The sequence below is a fragment of the Patella vulgata genome, chromosome 8 (assembly GCF_932274485.2).
Source record: "Patella vulgata chromosome 8, xgPatVulg1.2, whole genome shotgun sequence".
NCBI lineage: Eukaryota > Metazoa > Mollusca > Gastropoda > Patellidae > Patella > Patella vulgata.
In genome coordinates this window covers 36832136-36852955 of record NC_065886.2, presented here as the reverse complement: position 1 = coordinate 36852955, position 20820 = coordinate 36832136, and the positions used below count along the sequence as shown (strand labels likewise).

The window sequence follows — 20820 nt, the reverse complement described above, 5'->3', positions numbered from 1 at the left end:
AATTTTTATCCGATTTTGTTGAAACTTGAAATGTGAGTTTATAACACAAAGATCTCGGTTACTTTTGATATTCGCGCATATCGGACCGTAACTTCATGAATTATGGCCCCTTATTGTATGACAAATCACGTTTTTAGCTTGTGAACCCTATAGAGGTCATAATTTTTATCCGATTTAAAAAAAAACGTTTTATCATATCACCGTTACACCCTAAGGACGGTTGAGTTCGAATTTCGTGAAAATCGGCCCAAAACTGACAGACAAAATGGCTGCCGTTCGTTCTCAAATAGCGTACAAATATGGTATATCAAGGTTGTGGACCCTATAGAGATCACAATTTTTATCCGATTTTGTTGAAACTTGAAATGTAAGTTTATAACCCAAAGATCTCGGTTCCTTTCGATATTCGAGCATATCGCACCGTAACTTCCTGAATTATGGCCCCTGATTGTACGAAAAATCACGTTTTTAGCTTGTGGACCCTATAAAGGTCATATTTTTTATCCGATTTAAAAAATCATATTATTATATCACTGTTACACCCTAAGGACAACTGAGTTCAAATTTCGTGAAAATCAGCCAAAAACTGACGGATAAAATGGCCGCCCTTCGTTCTCAAATAGCGTAAAAAAAATATGGTATATCAAGGTTGTAGACCCTATAGAGGTTACAATTTTTATCCGAGTTTGTTGAAACTTGAAATGTAAGTTTATAACCCAAAGATCTTGGTTCCTTTTGATATTCGCGCATATCGGACCGTAACTTACTGAATTATGGCCCCTGATTGTACGAAAAATCGCGTTTTTAGCTTGTGGACCCTATCGAGGTCTTAATTTTTATCCGATTTAAAAAAACGTATTATTATATCACCGCTACACCCTAAGGACGACTGAGTTCGAATTTCGTGAAAATCGGCCCAAAACTAACAGACAAAATGGCCGCCCCTCGTTCTTAAATTGCGCATATCGAATTGTAATTTCCTGAATTATGACCCTTGATTGTAGGAAAAATCACTTTCGTTTTAGCTTGTGTTCTATCCATCTCTCGAAAATGTGGGCGTATCCTGCCTGGCAGCCGCTGATTTTATACTTTCGATGGCCTACACTACATGAAGATCTGACCGGTTGTAGTGATAGGTCGCGTCAGAGGTCATACGAGGGCTTTTGACCCCATGACGCCAGACATTTGATTAACCAATCAGCATTGATGTTTCTTGTGGATTACTAGAGCTCACCGTGACAGGCCGTTTCATTGGCTAATCCCTCACATCATCCAGAACACGTCAATGATAACAACTCTTCCAGATCCTAGTGTAGCAAAGACAAGTAAAACGAAATTTTGAACAATAAAAAACGAAACGAAATAGGATCTGTGTTTTAATCAGATTGATATTATTCACAACCAGGTCAATATATAGCAAGAACACAACAGGATAAATGAATAAGTGATATTTTTAGTCCTGCCGATGTGGATGAAAATAAGGACCAAAGCAATTTAAGAGTATTTGTGTAGCCTACCTATGGATAATGTGTGAGGTGGATAGTGACAAGTTTTACTGAAGCGAAAAAAACCCCAAAACATTAAAAAAAAAATCGCGACACATCGATTCAGCTTTTCGCGATGCAATACGCGAATCGTGAGAAGGTGAATTCAATACATCGATTCAACGATATATCATGCCAGCACTAGTAGTTATCGTCAATCTCCAATGACGATAACTACAAGGCGGTACACTATAAATGACCAGCTTCATTACATGTTTATTCAGAATATATCTTCAAGCAATAAATGTCCCTTGAGTCTCTCTGGTAACGGTAAGTATGGTACAGCACAGTACAGCCCATCTCGTAAAATATCACGTATTTTCACTCTACACATATTCTTAAGGGAGGTAACTCCGAATTCCCAAGATTTGATGGTTTTCACGATGTCTTGATCATAAAGGCTTAGGATATAGGCACTGTAGAGATCGTCTGAAAGCCAAGTCTCTCTTTTCCAGTTAGTTTTACAGTGTAAGACTAAATTGATCAAATAAAAGTTGCTCTGTTGACAAAGTTTATGCAGAGCGGTAAGATCAAAGGGAGATCCCAGAGATGGGTCCGAGCCATATTTGAGCAAAATGGCGGCTATGCGAGATTTTTGCAAGTCAACAGCCCGGTAAAACGGAGATTCAAGAGTACTGTATGCTCTCCAATTTAACATACAGCCACCTTTAAGTAATGTCAATAATATTTTGTGGAATAGTTCACTGTCATTTATAGCATTTACAGCAAAATGAAGAGGTGTCGCATGACCAAAATCTTCACAAATATTAACGTCACACCCTGTAAATAAAAGTATAAAATATGTGATTAAACTTTTGTTGGGCCTATCTAAAAAAAAAACATATCGTGACAGGTATATTTTCTGTCGGGACTCGAACCCGTGTGGAAGACTTTCATGATAACTAGACGTCCTATTGGCTGAATTTCAATTGGGTAGCCTATACACGAAATAACTACAGCTTCACTCAAACACGTTACACAAGGAACCCACCAAACCTGTTATTGTCTGGAATACTTTTTGGACCCCTCTGGACAGACTTATAATAAAGAAGCTGCTTGTTGGGTTTTTTTTAAGAAAAGCTACCAGCTGCCAGTGGTCCTTTCATTTACACAGTATATGGTGGCTACCTAGATAAGAAACCAGGACCCTGATTCTCGAAATCTTAACTAAAGATAAAATCCAAATTTTAGTAGATACTTCAGTTTTGATTGACTAAGCACTAAAATCAATCTAATATTATCCAATCAAATTACTAAAATTTGGATTTTATCTTAGTTAAAATTTCGTGAAACAGGCCCCTGATCTCGCAACCCTCCGTGTTTCAAAATAAGAGATAGTGCTATATAGTTTCAACTGGCCAACCCCAGCGCTAATCACATCGGGTTTCAAATAAGTAAAATTGACAATTTTTTCTTCAAAACAACGATTAACGATTATTGTTATTTCTAACATTTCTGTTTCCTCCCACTGCTAAAGACGCGCAAGCGGATTATTGAAATAAAATTGAACCATGCGTTAGTCCCGAAATGACCTAGTTTGTGTCGAGTGAACGTTAAACCCCATTTCTCTCTCTCTCTCTAACATTTCTGGTTTTTCTACCAGCATCCAGCCACAATTAAGCAGAAAATCTTACCTGACAGGGGTACAAACCCCTTCTTTTTAAATCGAAGCGATAATAGATTGCTTTTTCAATGGTTACAGTTTTTCCGACTGGCATAAGCCTGATATCGATTTAAGTATATGCAGTTCGGCTCCATTAAATTTAATATGATAAGGAAGACAAAAAAAAAACCAAACAAACAAAAACGTTTGTTGGTGTGGTGTCGATAGCTCTTACCCCCATGAGAATGTTCCTTTAAGTAACCTTAAATTAACATCTAAATTGTACATATGTTTGTTTTTCTTTGATACTATATATTTGTGTTTATATACTCTTCAAAGAAAGTAGGGGATATTGAAATGCAAATACCTATGCAGGTTGCGATATGATAAATAGTCATGGACATTTGACATGCTTTGAGAGTATGTTCACAGATGAAGAACTTACCGGCCCAACAGAACCACTGAGCTACACATGCGACACGCAATAGCGCCATACACGTGGGAGGGGTTCATTGTCAAATTTTGACACTTCAAGGAAGGGTTGATGAAAACTGCCGCGTGCTTGTTTATCTATCCATGTTTGCTTTCCTATCGGTTATTGCATAAGATTTACTGTTTAGCGTATCTTTGCTTTAGTGTGTTACGTTTAATTTGATCGGGAGACGTGTTCATCGACATCAATTCAACCGACAACACTGCAAGAAATGGCCGTGGGTCAGATTGCCCTAAATCGTGATTGGACGGTTGATTAGGAGCATGCCACGACGAATTGCTGGATGTCTGAGGATTGGTGGAGCAATTACTCATTATTAAGTCAAAAATCAAAAACGTTCATTTTCACTTTTGACGGCGTATCTTTTTGCGAGTTAAATGGGGCCGTCAGATAAGCCGCCCATATGAACTGTTTATGTTCATGTGTAGGCAATTGGCCTGTTATTAACATACACTGGTTACCTCTAATAAAAACAGCCGTGCATTTCCGCAGTTTTGTATTGTTTCTGAATATTCCCAACTGTTTTTGAAGAGTATATTATGATTGTCAGTGCAAATGTGTTAAAGGTCCATTTTAAGGAAGCAATTTTATATCAGCTGATAAAGCTTGTTATCGTATCCTGTATTTATTATATAAATTTTGTAAATTTAAATGAATAAACTATTGTTTACGTCTTTAACACATAAAGGCGTTGCCTCGTGTACAATAGCCAATGAAAGTACTAACCTGATCCGAGTTGCGCAGGAGAAATGCCGTGATTATGGATGTCCGTATGAATTTTGATAAAAACTTGATTTACTTTATTGTCAATATTTGCTGATGAATGAAAGTTGTTTCAGTAGATTTGGCTGCGTATGCGTAATAAGTTCTAATAGTATAAAATTAACTTATTTTTAAGATGTTACACGCATGCCATTAATAACGAAATTAAGTTTGCCAGATGAAACGAAAGGCACTCAATCGTCGCTATAAACAAGCACATCAGTATATCGCAAAGTTTTTAGCTACGCTCTCGTAGCTAGTGGCAACCTAGCTACGCATGGTCCTTTACAGTGAGTTTATACCCCCACCCCCTCAAACTTAAGTTCCTACTCGCTGAATTATGGCATTATTTATTTCTTTAATAGAATAAACACATAGATCTATGATCTATCCCACCCACACTCCCTTCTGGCTTCATCCGCTCCTTTCTAAGAGAATTGTCATAATAAACCTCACTTACCGTGTTGTACCAATAATTGTATGATATCTGCATTACCGGTTTTAACAGCTATATGTAGCGGCGATTCAAACTGATTATTTAATACATCTGTTTTAGATCCATGTTGTAGAAGGTCTTGCACAAGAGTCACGTCCCCTTGTTCAACTGCCTTATGTAAGGGGAGATTGTTATCATTGTCTAACTCGTCTATTTCCATATCTTTTTTATGTATTTCAAGAAATAGGGAGAAAAAGGTGACAACTTAGCGTTTAGGTTTGTGTGTAAATTGGTCTTGTGTTCATGATCTGAGAGTTATCTATAGTTCACAAATACAGCGTGGTGTCGTAGCGATGATCGCTTGTATCTTTCTAATCGAGTGCGACTCGTGCCTCCCTGTTCTCCCTGAACGAGCCGTTGACTATACTTGTTATCAATTACTATTGGATGAAGGCGAATCTACTTCCTACGACAATAATGAATCATAACTCATTCATATTTCAAATTGATACCATTGCATTCACATAAACACATTCAAGATCCCATTTATCACCGTTTTGTGGCAGTGGCAGTGTTATTGTTGTTGGTGGTGGCTCTACTTGATTCTTTACTCGATTACAAATCTCGCACGGTAGTTCGAGTAAGCCCGAACGGGGACAGCTGAGCATACGCGATGTGGCTGCCACATATGTTCTGAGTATAAATATAGGAGTCAAGCAAACCTCTAGCACTTGATTCTTACTTCTGTACAAATCTCGCACCATATTTAGTGTAATTCCGAGGGAAGATAGCTCTGCACGCACCCAGTGGACATATATTTTCTAAATACAAAATATCCGGTTCAATCAACTCTATCGTAAAGACCTATCAAATAAAAGAAAAGCGTCTTTCTTTATTCTGAATAGGAAACAAACTGTTGAATTTTAAAAAGATTAAGATAACTACATAATAACTAGCGGTTTGATGGGGTTTTTTGTTTGTTTTTATTTTTTAATTTTCAGTGCCAACCTCATGGGTTTTCTCCGGGTCCTCCGGCTCCCTCGCACAAGCGAATTATTGAAATAAAAATGAACCGTTTGTTAGCCCCGAAATGACCTAGTTTGTGTCGAGTGGACGTTAACCCCCTCTCTCTCTCTCTCTCTCTCTCTCTCTCTCTTTTCGGTGTCGTAGGGGAGCTGCGGTGGCTCAGTCAATAAAATGCTGGCTCGCTAACCAGGAGGTCTCGGATGCGCTCCTGGCCCTGGCCGAGAAAGTTCCTCGGAAGTTTTCGACGTGGTTTCCCCTGTGGTTTAGGACGGTGGGCCTAGTCGTTCGGATGGGACTAAAAGCCAAGGTGCCATGTACGTATTAACGTGCACGTAAAATTTCCCTCTTAGCCAATTGTTAATTATAGTGTCTTATGTTGTGATTAAAAATAGAAATTGTAATCTAATATTTTATTACATTGTGTGGCGGGGGCCACAAAGGATACATCTATCTGGCTGCTAGTGGTCTGTTAACGTAAGAAAAAAAACCTATCTAGTTTCTAGTGGTCCTTTAACACGGGGAAATATAGTTATCTAGTTTCTAGTTGACAATTTAATGCAGACAAATATAGCTATCCAGTTTCTAGTAGTCCTTTAATGCAGGCAAAAAAAGTTATTTAGTTTATAGTGGTAGTATAACTATCTAGCAGCTATTGGTCCTTTAATACAGGGATGTATAGCTATCTAGTTTATAGTGGTCCTTTAATACAGGGAGGTATAGCCATCCAGCAGTATCTAGTGGTACTTTAATACCAGTAGTGTTACTATCCAGCTGCTGATGGTCCTTTAAAATACAGGGAAATGTAGATATCTAGCTGATCTTGGCCCTTTAACACAAGTTCATACTGGAATGTAAAAGAGTACAACATACGCTTCTGGGCTTATTCAATTGAAAGTGGTATCAGACATTTTATAGAATTGCTAGAAAGAATAACCAAACATGTGAATCATGGACCACCAGCAGAGTTATTCGTCCAGCTTGTCTAAATTACAGTGTCTAAATTACATTGCTATAGACGTGACGCATTATCTACTGATTACCCATGTACAGTATACATACATGAACGATCAGGAATCATTTCTCAGGTTTATATTGGAAAACTATGATGATTATAAACACATTAAGTAAAAGGTTCATTATAATACGATATACATTATTTAAGGTCCGCTACCATCGGATTTTGAAATATTTTCAAATACCTCAATGATGTGAGTTAGTTTTGGACAATGGACCAAACCTTTCATTAAACATGGTTCAAAGGTTCTAGCGATTTCAATTGCTAGCAAATCATGTCCATTTAATTCTAATAAAGCCCGGCCCACACTGTACACATCAGACTGGACCGAAGTCGTACCCGATTGTTCTACTTCTGGTGACGTGGAGTTGTATGCTATGATATCCTGCAGTATAATGGAATCTGTCAATCCTTCTAAACCGCTGACACAAGATAACCCGACTATTTTAATATCCGCAAAGTCTTTATCAGCCTGGACTAGAAAATTATCCAATCCGATATTGTTTATGAGTAACCCACGGTCGTGGAAAGTCTGGACAACCTGACAGATACGAACTATAACCGACAGCTGAAAGCGAACAGTTCGACTTTTCATTCCTGGCACCAAATCTTCTACAACTTCCGCTGAAGCGAAGAATCTGTTAACCAGACCTAAACTGGAGACTAACTGACCGGTCGGATACAGTCCGTAGAAATAAGGGGTAACACTGGTGTCGTTCATATACATGTAAATCAAAGCTTCATTAAGAAGATATTTATAGTCGGTTTGCTTGTAAACTTTGACAGCTACCGACCTGTCTAAATACGTGGCTAAAAATATATTTGTTGTATCAGATTTCTTTATCCACACGAATCGGTCAGTTTTGGATGAAACCGCGTCGGCAGAAGTGATCAAAGGAATCGTTTTGTTCATGAACGGCAAATCTTCAAAGTCTACGGGCACCTTTCGTTCCTTTCCTTTGACAACAGACAGGGAATCGGCAGTTTTAAGGTTGTTTAGAAAGAGTGATAACAAGAAAGCGACCCCTTTAGCAGAAGGCCTCTTTTCCCGCTCAGTTTGCATGCACATTGTGACGATCCGGTTTAAAACCCTCTTCTTGAGCCTTATGTTAATTCGACGCAACACCTCACCTAAACTATAAACTTCAGTGGCCGGTGAAGATAGAACACTATCGTCCGAGAATTCGGGGGCAACAAATGTGTAGATATTCCCAAAATCCGGCACATAGGGTGTGCCAATCCTAAATGTAGCTTGCCCAAAGTCAATCACCTTGACAACGGATTTGTTGTTTTCCATGGTAACCAGTATATTGGACGTGTGGTAGTCGTTATGAAGGACGAACTTTTGATGAATTTTTACTAAGGCCTCCGTTACTTGCATTGCTATGGAAACCAAATTGGTGTCAGTGATGTTAGTACTGATCAGCAGCTTCTGTAAGGTCTGGGAGTTCGGGACAAAATCGTGGACCATTCCCAACCTTTTCTTAATTCTAACATACCCATGATGGTAGGGAGTAGGAACTGTGTCCTGAACGTACGTCATTATCATCGAACTTTCAAACTGAAACAGAAGTTCGGTCAGTTTGGATATTTTGACGGCCACCGGCTTGAAATTCTTATATTCGCCCAAAAATACGTCCGTGTATTTGCTGCTTGAAATGGTTGTTATGTCTCGCTGTGAGTCTGCCTTGTAGATGATGGATGAATCCTGCAGCATCACTGGACTAAAAGCTTCCAGATTTTCGGGGATCAAGGCGGGGTCATAACCCTGGTTTATTAAAATGACCGTAACATTTTCTTGACTTTTGAGTAGTTCCGTGGCGTTTAGAGCGGGAAATTTAGAGGAAGAATATTCAGCTTCTGTAAAATAAAGTAAAACGGCAAATACATTAAATCTGACTTCCGTCGCTTCGTAAATGAGTTTTGCCGAAGGCGTGGTTATTTCTAATTTTAAACTGTAAGTAAATCTGGGTATTTGGTTTCATTTTCAGTTGTAAAGGGGAATATAATTTCGTAAGTCACGTGATATCCATCATTATGTATTGCTCTGTGTAATACCCCCTGTAGCAGGGTTACAGACAGGACAAATGGGAAATTGCTAGTTACAAAAATAAACAACTTTTCGACTCGTAAAATACGACTGCCTTATTGATATGTCGTTGAATGCAGAGGCGGGATTGTAGGCAAACCAGGCAACTGCATTCGGCCAGTCAAAAAATCAGCCAATTAAAAATTGAAAACCCAATCCAAATTAAATCTGATAAGAGGGCTGGAATTGGGTTGTATGGTAATCTGTTTAATACCGGATGTCAATGTTCCTTTTTATGTAGTTATTTAACCAGCTTAGGAGCAGATTTAATGTGGGTGTAACCGTTCCGGACAAAGGTGCCAATTTGTCCACAAATGCCACACCTAAGCTGAGCTGAGCTACGGGAAAAGGAAAAATTCCGCTTGCCAAACGTGTCTGTTATCTCGTCAACAATCACGTGCACCCTATTTACATCTCATGACTTATGACGAAGTCTGCAATGGGCCTTAGCTTTTAGCCTTTACCTCCAAATACAGTATAGTGGCCATCTGGGACCTTCAAGATTTCTGCTAACCATGTCCCTATGTTCCGGCTTCGAAACCACTTAAAGGGACAGTAACACTCTTGCTGGCTTGACAGCTCCAGAAAATAAATAATAGCCTTATTCTAAGTACTAGATGTTTAAGTATCCTACCTGTTGTGTAAATTATCCATTACATCCTATTTTACTTGTCCAGAGGGTTCGAAAATATTTTTAAATCCAAGTCACATTTGAAAAGGTTTACGTTAGGCTTTTCAAATCATTTAGTTGAATTTTTCCAATTTTTTAAATTAGGTGTGTTAAGATGAAATTTGTATCATCAATTAATTGAAATATTGTAAAATAGTACAATTTGTTGACCAGAATAAAGATTGGGACATATTATTCAGTTACAACAAGAGTGGTATTGAGCCTTTAAGATCGCAAACTTAATGTCTAAACCTACATTTTCAAAATCAAGGAAAAGGATTAAGTGTTTTTTATTGACACACAGCGACTCCAGCCGATGTCAAGTGTCACCCTGGCGAAATCTTACCTGTCTTTACTTCTGTCTTTACTTCTGTATTTGCACATGCATTGTGATAAAAACAGAAAATAAATAATAGCAGGTACAACATCTGAAAGTAGAAAACAAAATATATTTAAATTAGGAAATGAAATGATATTATGGGATTTATGCACTGACGGTCATAATGAATACGGACATACGTCATGCAGTGTGCTATGAGGGAAATCTTGTCCGGACAGCGGCGCTACAAAACTTATATCGAATTCCAACTTTCAAGGGTTCTTTTATGTGCAAACCAATGTATACACTGGGCCTCGGTTTTTGTCCTATCCGAACCACTAGAGGCGGTACTTGTCAGGCCTGTACTGCACCAATGACAAGGAGAAACAACGCCGGCAAATCCAGAGGAAATTTCTCGGCCATTACCGGGAGCGAACCCGAGACCTCCATGCTAGCGAGCCAGCGTCTTACTGACTGAGCCTTACGCATTGAGCCACCACGGCTCCATTTAAATTACATATATAGGCCAACACCACCACATACTTTTTTACCTTTAGGATGTGAAGCTCGAATGTATTTTATTGAGTATTACTTGATGTGGTAGATGTAAAGCTAAAGGTGTTAGAGACTTTTGGCAAGCGTAAATTTCTGGTTCGTATCTCGAGTCCGTATGGATTTTGCGTGTGACGTCATCAATGTGTGTGTATTTCTCATCCATGATACAGCACACTGATACGGCAGTACGTATCGAACAGCTTTCATACGGAAAAGGTCCGTATAACATTGTCGTGTCCTTATACCGTCTTTTTTGCTACTTTTAGACGCTGAAATGTTGTATCGTAGCGTTTTTATGAATCTTTATGTATTCTAGAACACGAAGGTGTATATTTGGTGTGATTTTAACCATGATGGTTGATCTACGAATTTAGGGAGGCGGAACCTTGCAAATCTGTAAATGATTTTATTCTGTTGTAAAGGGGTATAAACTTTTTGAAATGATATTTTTGTGAAACCAAAAATTGCAGTCGAGTCGAAGTCGAAAATTTTTAATAAGATTCGACATTAATTTTTTTTAAATAGCTTAGCGACTGTCGAGCGACTTCATTCCCTCCGGAAACTTGTCGGCTCTAATAGGCACTTGAGTAGTACTGATGCCATCATGCTGTAACAGAACTAATCTCACCTGATCGACTTTACATTTACATTTCGTGACCTTAAATAAATCTGCAGGTGGCCTTAACATTTAGACCTAACCATGAATGAAGTGTTTTATTCAAGGACACAAGAATTCGAAACTGGAACCAGCAAATCCTAGCGGTTTCCCCAAATACCTAGTGGAAACGGCTACTTACAACCCCCTTTGGACTGGCAAGGAAAGTGTGTCCAGTCGTTCAGATGGGAGGTAAACCATTTTAATACAATAGTGCAAATTTAGCTGAGCAAATTTAGCTGAGTAAATTTAGCTCAAATTTAGCATTGAAACTAATTTCAACATACATGTACATCGGGGGCATGGTGAGCCATGATTTTGCATGAGGAACAAGATCCCGTCCTGGCCCACCAAAACAATATTTATATATGTGTGCGGGGAGGGGAGAGTGTCCCTCCCAGTGCCGCCGAGTAATATTGGGCTGTGTGGAACACGATAGAGTCGATTTGTAGCATATCTGACCCACGGTATATGTTTGATACTGGTTAAGCATTATGATTATAATATTGAAAACCGCATTAAAACCGTGTATTTTGTGCCATTTGCGAAGGGGTGCAAAAACTCAAGGGAGCGCAAAAACTCAAAACCATGACGCAAAGCGGTTCATTGCGTCCTTTTCACTTAGCCCCTGATGTACATACACACCATGTAACCTCGGTTAGACTGAAATGAAATGGGTTTAACGCAGAGGCGGATCAAAGGGGGGGGGCGAGGTGCCCCCCCCCTTCCTAATTTTCGACAGTGCCCTTTTTTCTGCTAAAAGTGCCTTTTCTCTGCAGACTCAAATATGTCCGTTCCCAACCCGTTGCAGGGATCCCAAATGACTCAAACCATCGACTCAAACACACCAGTCTGGTCTAATTAATGCTTCCACTTTCAAAAGAATTCTTGTTGTTTAGCTGACGGTGCCCTAATCCTATAGAGTGACTATAGACAGACATCAATGATAGCATCTTGTGGAGTCGGCGGCGTATACTACTATACACTCATGCCCATCACCGACGCGCATTAGTGCAACTTGATGTAGCATTGTTTCATGTGTGGACAGTACAAGTTACAAGGCTTAAATAGTGAAGTGGCCAGGGAATAGATTCGTCTTTTTTCCCATCATAATGCCTCACTCGCCTTGACAATTTTTGAGTCGCGTGTTCAACTGGCTTTTTTGCTTATTTTAAGGCTCTTTTTCAACGATTTCCGAACGTTTACTTAGACGATAATATCAGCCAAATAGCTCTTTAAATGGCTACAGATGCAGGAAATGACGGATAATTTTCTTGGGCCCCCCCCCCCTCTCAGCGGCGTGCCGCGTCTCCGCGGTCAGTGCCCTCATTTTGCGGCGCCCCCCCTTTTCAAAATTCCTAGATCCGCCCCTGTAACGTCTTACTGTTCTGCATCCACTGGACTAATGAAGACCGCCATTCGCCATACAGCGTGCTTTCAAGACATTTTGCCCGGACAGCGGCGCTATGGCCTACTCTACACCACTGACAAGGGGGAACCACACCGTCAATCGGAACTATTTATAGACAGGCAGCGTAAGTTTAATATGAAGAGGTCTTTATCGAGAATACCAGATATCTTTTTTTCTAAATTCCGATAATACAATGATCCGATTATTGATATCATATGCAGTTACAGAGAAACTTTTATTTTGAAAAAGATAATATAGAGAATAAATAGAATTTTTATGCTAAATAAATTGAATAAAAGAACCTTACCTTGTTTAGCAGCAATACGTGTTCAATCTTGTGTGAAAATCTTTCCAAAATCTTACAATATAAGAATGGATTGGCCACGTGGAGTCAAATTATACGTTACAATTGTGTTGAGAATTTTGAAAGATATTGTTATTGATTGAATATAAATCTGTTAGTAAAGTTATTATACGTTGTTTAGTTCTAGTGGTCTGCTGTTGGTGACATCTGGACGCACAGACAATAAAATCGCTAAACATTATTAGATTGTAATAGAGTGTGATTTAGAGCTTTGTTAAAACTTTACCTAGGTGATTTGGAGACTAACGTATGGTTGTAATTGTTAACACCTTATTACTTATTAATTTGAGACTTGTTTGTAATAGAGTGGTCTTGTTTACACTTTACAAAGGACTTTTTGATACTAACACATGGTTGTAATAGAGTGACCTTGTTAACACTTTACCGAGTAAATTTTGAGACTAATACGTGTTTGTAATAGAGTGGCCTTGTTAACACTTTACCTAGGTCATTTTGAGACAAATGTATGGTTATAATTGTTAAAACCTTATTATATTGAGACTAGCACGTGGTTCTTGTTAACAATTTACCTAGGTCATTTTGAGACTGCAATACGGTGAAATGAAATGAAATGGGGTTTAACGTCCTACTGTTCTGCTCCGAATTGGGCTCATGAAGACAGGCATACGGCATACAGTGTGCTATGAGGGAAATTTTGCCCGGACTACGACCTACTCTTAAATCGATTTCCAACTATCAAGGGATCTTTTACGTGCACGCCAATGTGTACACGGGTCCTCCGTCCTGCATCACTGACAAGGGGAAACCACGCGGGAAAATCTGGATGAACTTTCTCGGCCAATGCAGGGATCGAACATCCGACCTCCAGGCTAGCGAGCCAGCGTCTTACCCACTTAACCACCGTGACTCTCTACAATATGGTTATTAGTTGTTAACCTATTACTGTTCATGTAAAAATACATTCTCAGTATCCCCAGTGGTATCGTTCCGTTCTACTCCACTAAACCCTTCAAGTAACAATATCAGCACAGCCCTATCTAAAATGACAGAACTCTTTATTTATGATAGAACGTAAAAAAATGTCGAGTTAACTTAGCCCACCATCCCACCCCCTAAAAAATGAATAAAATAATTACCTATTTTGTTTAGCCCATATCGCCGACCCTAAACTTTTTCCTTATTATCCAGGTTCTATAAGTCGGTTTGTGTGTGCATCTTTGCAGTAATTCAGCTAGAAATGCTAGGAAATAATTAATACACACTTTACGGTATCTTCATGAAATCACAAAGGCTATAGAATGCAAGTGTCGACGTAGGTTATTAAAATATTAATTACATCTAGACCCCCCGTCAACACACGTATTTTCTTTATTTGGCCCTATTAGTTACATTGTGTGGTTTAACGTCCTACTCTTCGGCTCCGACTGGGCTAAGGAAGATGGGCATTCGCCATACAGTGTGCTGTGGGTGACATTTTGCCCGGTTAGCGCCGCTACGGCCTACTGTTACATCGAGTTCCAACTACCAAGGGATATTTTACGTGCTCGTCAATGTGTACACGGGACCCCGGTTGTGTGCTATGAGGGATATTTCAATATCCGACTGTCAGTGTACCTTTGACAAGCCATACACTGGAACGACTAGATGACACAACGGACAAGGGGGAACCTTCTTGGCAAACATCTGGGTTGAGGCCGGGAAATAGTGGCGGACGCTGGAAATTTGGTTAGAGGGGGACCTGGTGTGGAGTTTGCGGATAACCCACAAAAACTTTGAAAAATCTGGATGTTGTGATTTGTGTCGCATATTTGGATCCGAATATATAATCAACACTCACAAAGTTCATATTTACACGCTTCATAGTAACAAAATAATAACTGGAATTTGTAACATAGATGAGAAATCTTCTTTTGATCTTTTCGTTAAATAAGCAGATTGTTTTCCCTTTAGTAAAGGGGGGGGGGGATGGCTGAATGGTTAGCGAGTGCCCGCTGTATCATAAAGTCTGTCATTGAGTCAAATGGCGTTGTTTCGATTCCCAAGTTGTACCTGAAAAGGAGTAGGTTTTCTCCAGGTCCTCCGGTTTCCCCCACTGCTAAAGACCCCTACGCGCAAGCGAATTATTGAAATAAAATTAAACCATATGTTAGTCCTGAAATGACCTAGTTTGTGTCGAGGGGACGTTAAACCCCATTTCTCTCTCTCCCTTTAGTAGATTGGGTGGAGCTTAACCGTGCAATAACTAGACATGTTCAATGTTATTGCACACTTTTGCTGGTTTACTTGTTAACTCATGAAAGCCGTGCTATAAATATAACTTGTATACTGTTATTTAGGTGGATCAGTTACCTAGGCTAGTACGGCTACTAGGTTAATGAAACCAGCCCCATACTCACCGATGGGTTAGGTCTAAATATTAAGGCCAACTGCAGATTTGGTCAAAGTTCCCCTTAACCCTACCCCTAGACCTACCCTAACGCACAATCTCGTCAACAATCACGCGCCCTAACCCTATTTACTTCTCGCGACCTTGACGAAATCTGCAGTGGGCCTTTACATTTAGACCTATCCCTCACCGATGTATCGTGGCTCCAAGTTGAGTGAAAGGGGTTACTGCACTCGATCTATAAAACGCCCTAATGATCACAGTTTGTAAAAACAAATATCTTAGGACACAGTTTATGTATTCTGTAAGAAAAACGATATATTGCGGATACGCTTATAAACGCCCTTAGAAATATATAGATTCTAAATATTATAAAAAAAAATGTTTATTAGGGACATAATTAATACAAGTTTGCGGTTTATTAGGGACATAAACGTCCTTAGAAATATAGATTATAGATTCTATAGAAAAACGGTTTATTAGGGATATATTTAATACACGCTTATAAACGTCCTTGGAAATATAGATTATAAATTCTATAGAAAAGCGGTTTATTAGGAACATAGTTAATACACGCCTATAAATGTCCTTAGAAATATATATTATAAATGTCTATAGAAAAAACGGTTTATTAGGGACATAGTTAAACATGCATTATGCAAGAGCTAAATTTGCCTATTGCGGCTCTTTCTTTGGGCCTGAAATGTTATCTAAATTATTCATTAGACATTAATTAACTGATCCAGGCCATAATCAACTCTCGATGCCATCGTTAGCCTGCGATCTTTACTGGATTTGAATTTCCCTTTTGTGATGGATAATTTAACGTAAAAATGGATAATCGAGACATTGTTAATTACTATTTTTAACTATTATAGCGAGAACTGTCAGCTCTTTATCTAATTTTACCTAATGCCCCTTTTAATGCACGCTTTTAAAGCGAGAATATCATATTTTCTAAAAAAGTCAAAACATAATTATTTCTATGTCTTTTTCTCAATAGGTTGTCAACTCACTATTATATGATCATAGGCGCCATTGTCACACTTAAAACGGAAATAATAACACAATTATCTCCCTTGTTTTCTATTTTCCACCATGGAAAAGCTATCTTCAAACGTTTGAATTTGAAGTTGAAAATGATATTTTTGCCAATTTCTCAACTGGCAATAGTGAATTATAGGATTAATAGGATTATTCTTTAACAAGGTAGGACTGTTTATAGATACCATCTATTTTAGGGCTTTATTTCAATACATTTTAAAAATATAACTTAAAAATATGAAATTGTAACTTTAAACGTTTTTAGAAATATAGATTATACTCGTCCTTAATATAGATTATAAATATCCAAAGTAAAACGGTCAAAGAAACATAGTGAATAACCGTAATAAATATTCCATGCACTACTGTTTATAAATGGCCCGATTCAAACATAGTTTATAACTATAAGCGGTATGGAAAAACTCATCTGGATTCCTGGATGTTTGGGACTAAAGAGGCTAGCAGGCACAAAGTTTAGATAATGTTGGTGTCTTTATAATACAGTAATAATTTTTTTTTAAAATTAATAACTATTGTTTAAACACGTGTACTCTAGCTTCTAGGGTCTGTCATAAGTGGCGTGGTTATGATCCCAGGCTTGTACGCCATGAGGGTTGCCTTCCACGTCGACAGATCCTTGTGTGCAAGCAAAATATTGATATTAATATATTCCATGATCATCCCCAAATGGCCCATTTTCTCTCTTCCACTTGCCGTCAATTAGGGTAAGGTATATAATCTGTTAAAGCCAAATCAAATTGTGATTTGCTGATGAGTGATGAATTACACGGAATTCCTTTCCATAGCCCATCCTCATTACATGTTAATACAACTTTAGTGGTCGTGCCAGAACAACCGTACGTAGTCCTATAACCAATCGTTGTTCCAGAAAATTGAACAATAAAACCGAAAGTCATATTGGGGGGCACACCGCAGTCTACAAAAACACACTCAGTGCCATTGGTTACCGGAACACATTTATGATTCCTTCGACAGGTAATATGAGCACAATCTCCAGCAACTATCGAATTCCAGTCCGCTTTTTTACCGTACAGGATTCCTGGAACCTGGGTTAGATTGTTTGTACTACTTGATGTTTCTCTGTTCAATTCACATCTTCCCAATGATTCATAAAAGTTAAAAGACAGACAGTTGGAATGATAAACACATTCTCTGGAGCAATGCATCAAACCGTCTGATAAAAAGGTCTCTATATATTTAGACTGTAATCTCCATCCGATCTGTAAAGGTTTAATCAGTCCTGGATTAGTACATCTGAGTGTTTTTTGTAGCCAAACTTCTGGAAGTAAAACATTAAATAAAATCAACGTTAATATGACGGACATATTGACTCTTGTGTTTCTTCCAACTACCGCTAGATACTGTCTCTATAGAGAGAACTGAACAAGCCTGTGGAACAATCGCTAGATGTCTGAAGAGCACGAGTCTGTTGAACAACCACTAGATATTGTCTGAAGTGAATAAGATGTATGTACCTAGTGACATTGGACAATGGATAATAAAAATTGCTGTAATGACTGTAATAAGTGAATATAGTGTCATGGGCGTATCGGGATTCTTTGGTTTAGGGTGGATGAGGGGTTGGTTTGCCCGAAAGTCTGCACATTTTATAAAATGCAAGTACGAATTCCTAATACACAGCAATCAACTTGAACTTTCATTTGGTTTATGTATCTGAAATCGCCGAAATTGGTTAAGGGATAATTCGTTCGTTCGTTCCTGGGGATTTACGTCCGTTTTCACCTAGGGTGTAATCGAAGACGAATGGTTCCTAAGAAACTTGCTAAAAGAAGCCACATAATAGGCTTTGTACAGATTTGGGTAAAGGACACAATGTCTTTGCAGGGAAGCGTCTATGGTTAATGTTAGAAGTAAATTGGCGAACATTCGCGGTCTGGCCCCCTTTGTATTAATGTTACGATCTTATATATAAGGTAGTTAGGTCTGACTCTTAGTCGGGCCCGATGGCCCGCCGCAAGGGATATTTGATGCTGCTATCGACATATTCGACAAGCCGACGGTGCTCAATATGGTCGGAATTAACATCTTCAAGATTCGGAGCTTGTGAATTATCACTACAAAAACTTCAAAGTGGAGATCTAAAATGTCTACGTAGAATGGACTAAGCAAGCGTAAACTACTGTCGTTCAATTTGAACTGTTTACGTATTTCACCGAACATAATTAATTAGAAATTACAATAATTGTCTTTTAAAACGTGAATATATATCACTTTATATACAATAATATGTCATTAATATGTGTTTTTATACCAATTTTCGTTAATTTTAATGTTCCAACCAGGGGCTGCCAGGCAGGATACGCCCACATTTTGCAAGAGATGGATAGAGAACACGCTAAAAACAAACGGGATTTTTTGTACAATCAGGGGCAATAATCCAGAAAGTTATGGTCTGAAATGCACAAATATCAAAAGGGACTGAGATCTTTGGGATATAAAGATAGATTTAAGTTTCATCAGAATCGGACAAAAATTGTGACCCATGGAGGGTTGACAACCTTCGTATTGCATACTTTTACACAATTTGCGAACAAAGAGCGGACATTTTGTTGGGCAGTTTCATTTCGATTTTCCCGAAATTCGAATTCAACCGTCATTATGGTGGAATGGTGAAATATTTAAAATCGGAAAAAGAAATTGTGATCTCTAGAGAATCCGCAAGCTAAAAATGCCATTTTTCAAACAATAAGGGCCCATAATCCATGACAGGAAGTTAAGTTCGGGTATCCGCGATTATCAAAAGGATCCATCATTTTAGTGTGTAATGGTGATATATTTACACATTTTTTTTAAATCAGATAAAAATTGCGACCTCTACAAGGACCACAAGCTAAAAACGCGATTTTTCGTACAATCAAGAGCCATAATTCAGGAAGTTACTATCCAATATGCCGAATATCGAAAGGAACCAAGATCTTCGGGTTATTAACTTACATTTCAAGTTTCATAAAAATCAAAAGAAAATTGTGACCTCTAGAGGGTCCACAACATTGATATACCATATTTTTACACTATTTGAGTACGAGGGGCGGCCATTTTGTCTGTCAGCTTTGGTCCGATATTTACGAAAATCGAATTCAACCATCCTTAGGGTGTAATGGTGATATATTCAAACGTTTTTTTTTTAAATCGGATAAAAATTATGACCTCTAGAGGATCCACGAGCTAAAAACGCCATTTTTCGTACAATCAGGGGCCATAATTCAGGAAGTTACTATCCAATATGCCGAATATCGAAAGGAACCGAGATCTTTGGGTTATAAACTTACATTTCAAGTTTCAACAAAATCGGATAAAAATTGTGACCTCTATAGGGTCCACAACCTTGATATAACATATTTTTACGCTATTTAGGAACGAGGGGCGGCCATCTTGTCTGTTAGTTTTAGGCCGATTTTCACGAAATTCGAACTCAGCGGTCCTTAGGGTATAACGGTGATTTACTAAAACGTTTTTTTAAATCGGATAAAAATTATGACCTCTATAGGGTCCACAAGCTAAAAACGCGATTTTTCGTACAATCAGGGGCCATAGTTCAGGAAGTTACAGTCCGATATGCGCCATAATATAGAAAGCAATCGAGATCCTTGGGTTATAAACATGCATTTCAAGTTTCATCAAAATCAGATCAAAATTGTGAACTCTAGAGTGTTCACAAGCTAAAAAAGCGATTTTTCGTACAATCAGGGACGACGACAATATATTGTACGTCCACATGAAAATGTGGGCGTATAAAAAATAGTCGTTCGCCCTTTAAGTGATATATTAATACTGCACGAGGACGTTAGTCCGAGTATTGTTTCAATGTATTATGTAATTTTTTGCCCGAGACCATTAAACAACTTATAATACAGACATTATCCCGCATGTGCTTTTCAATAAAATCGTCGATTATGTTTCATCTAGTATAAATAATGTACGATTGGCACGTCGCCTGTAGCGTTACTTGAAATAATTGTAGGTGAGCATCAAAGGATAGCGTCGCTAATGTATTTTAAACATTTTGTAAATTTTTGTGTGTGTGTGTGAGAGCACCCCAACTCCCTCAACCCCCTCCTCACCACACTACCCTTTTAAATCATGTTAAATCGATAAGTGTTAACTTACCCTTGATCCTATTCATTTCCTATTCATTTAAGAGGCGAAGCGGACTAATGACGTAACGATACATCCGCTGTCACGTGTAAAATAACACTCGTCCTTTATTCTACTGTAAACTTTTCCATTTTAATTCTATTCAATACATCGCATTAATCTATCAAGCGTAAATATCAGCGCTGGATTACACTTTATTTTCAGGTGATTATGGTATCACTATTATTTTAAAGGTATGTTGATTTTCGAGGCAATAAATCGATTAATTCCTATAAAATAATAAAGTCAGATCGGATTAAAGAATGACAAGATTATATGGCACACCCATGTAGTTTAAAATAAAAACGATT

General features: G+C 38.4%; 1 protein-coding gene across 1 annotated transcript; it reads right to left on the bottom strand.

Moving 5' to 3' along the window:
• Positions 1-6937: 6937 nt before the first annotated feature.
• On the bottom strand, positions 6938-13012 carry LOC126830194 (uncharacterized). Its single transcript, XM_050560529.2, has 3 exons — positions 12886-13012; positions 9985-10066; positions 6938-8739 (listed from the first exon to the last, which is right to left on the bottom strand). The coding sequence occupies exons 2-3, from the start codon at positions 10064-10066 to the stop codon at positions 7022-7024; spliced, it is 1800 nt and encodes a 599-aa protein (XP_050416486.2). The 5' UTR covers positions 12886-13012; the 3' UTR covers positions 6938-7021.
• Positions 13013-20820: the final 7808 nt, after the last annotated feature.

Bases quoted from the DNA above. Each gene is read 5' to 3' on its own strand.
- LOC126830194 (XM_050560529.2), bottom strand. From the start codon at position 10,066: ATGTTGTACCTGCTATTATTTATTTTCTGTTTTTATCACAATGCATGT. The intron at 8,740-9,984 runs GTAAGATTTCGC...TTTATTTTACAG, and splicing joins AAAGACAGAAGTAAAGACAG to AAGCTGAATATTCTTCCTCT.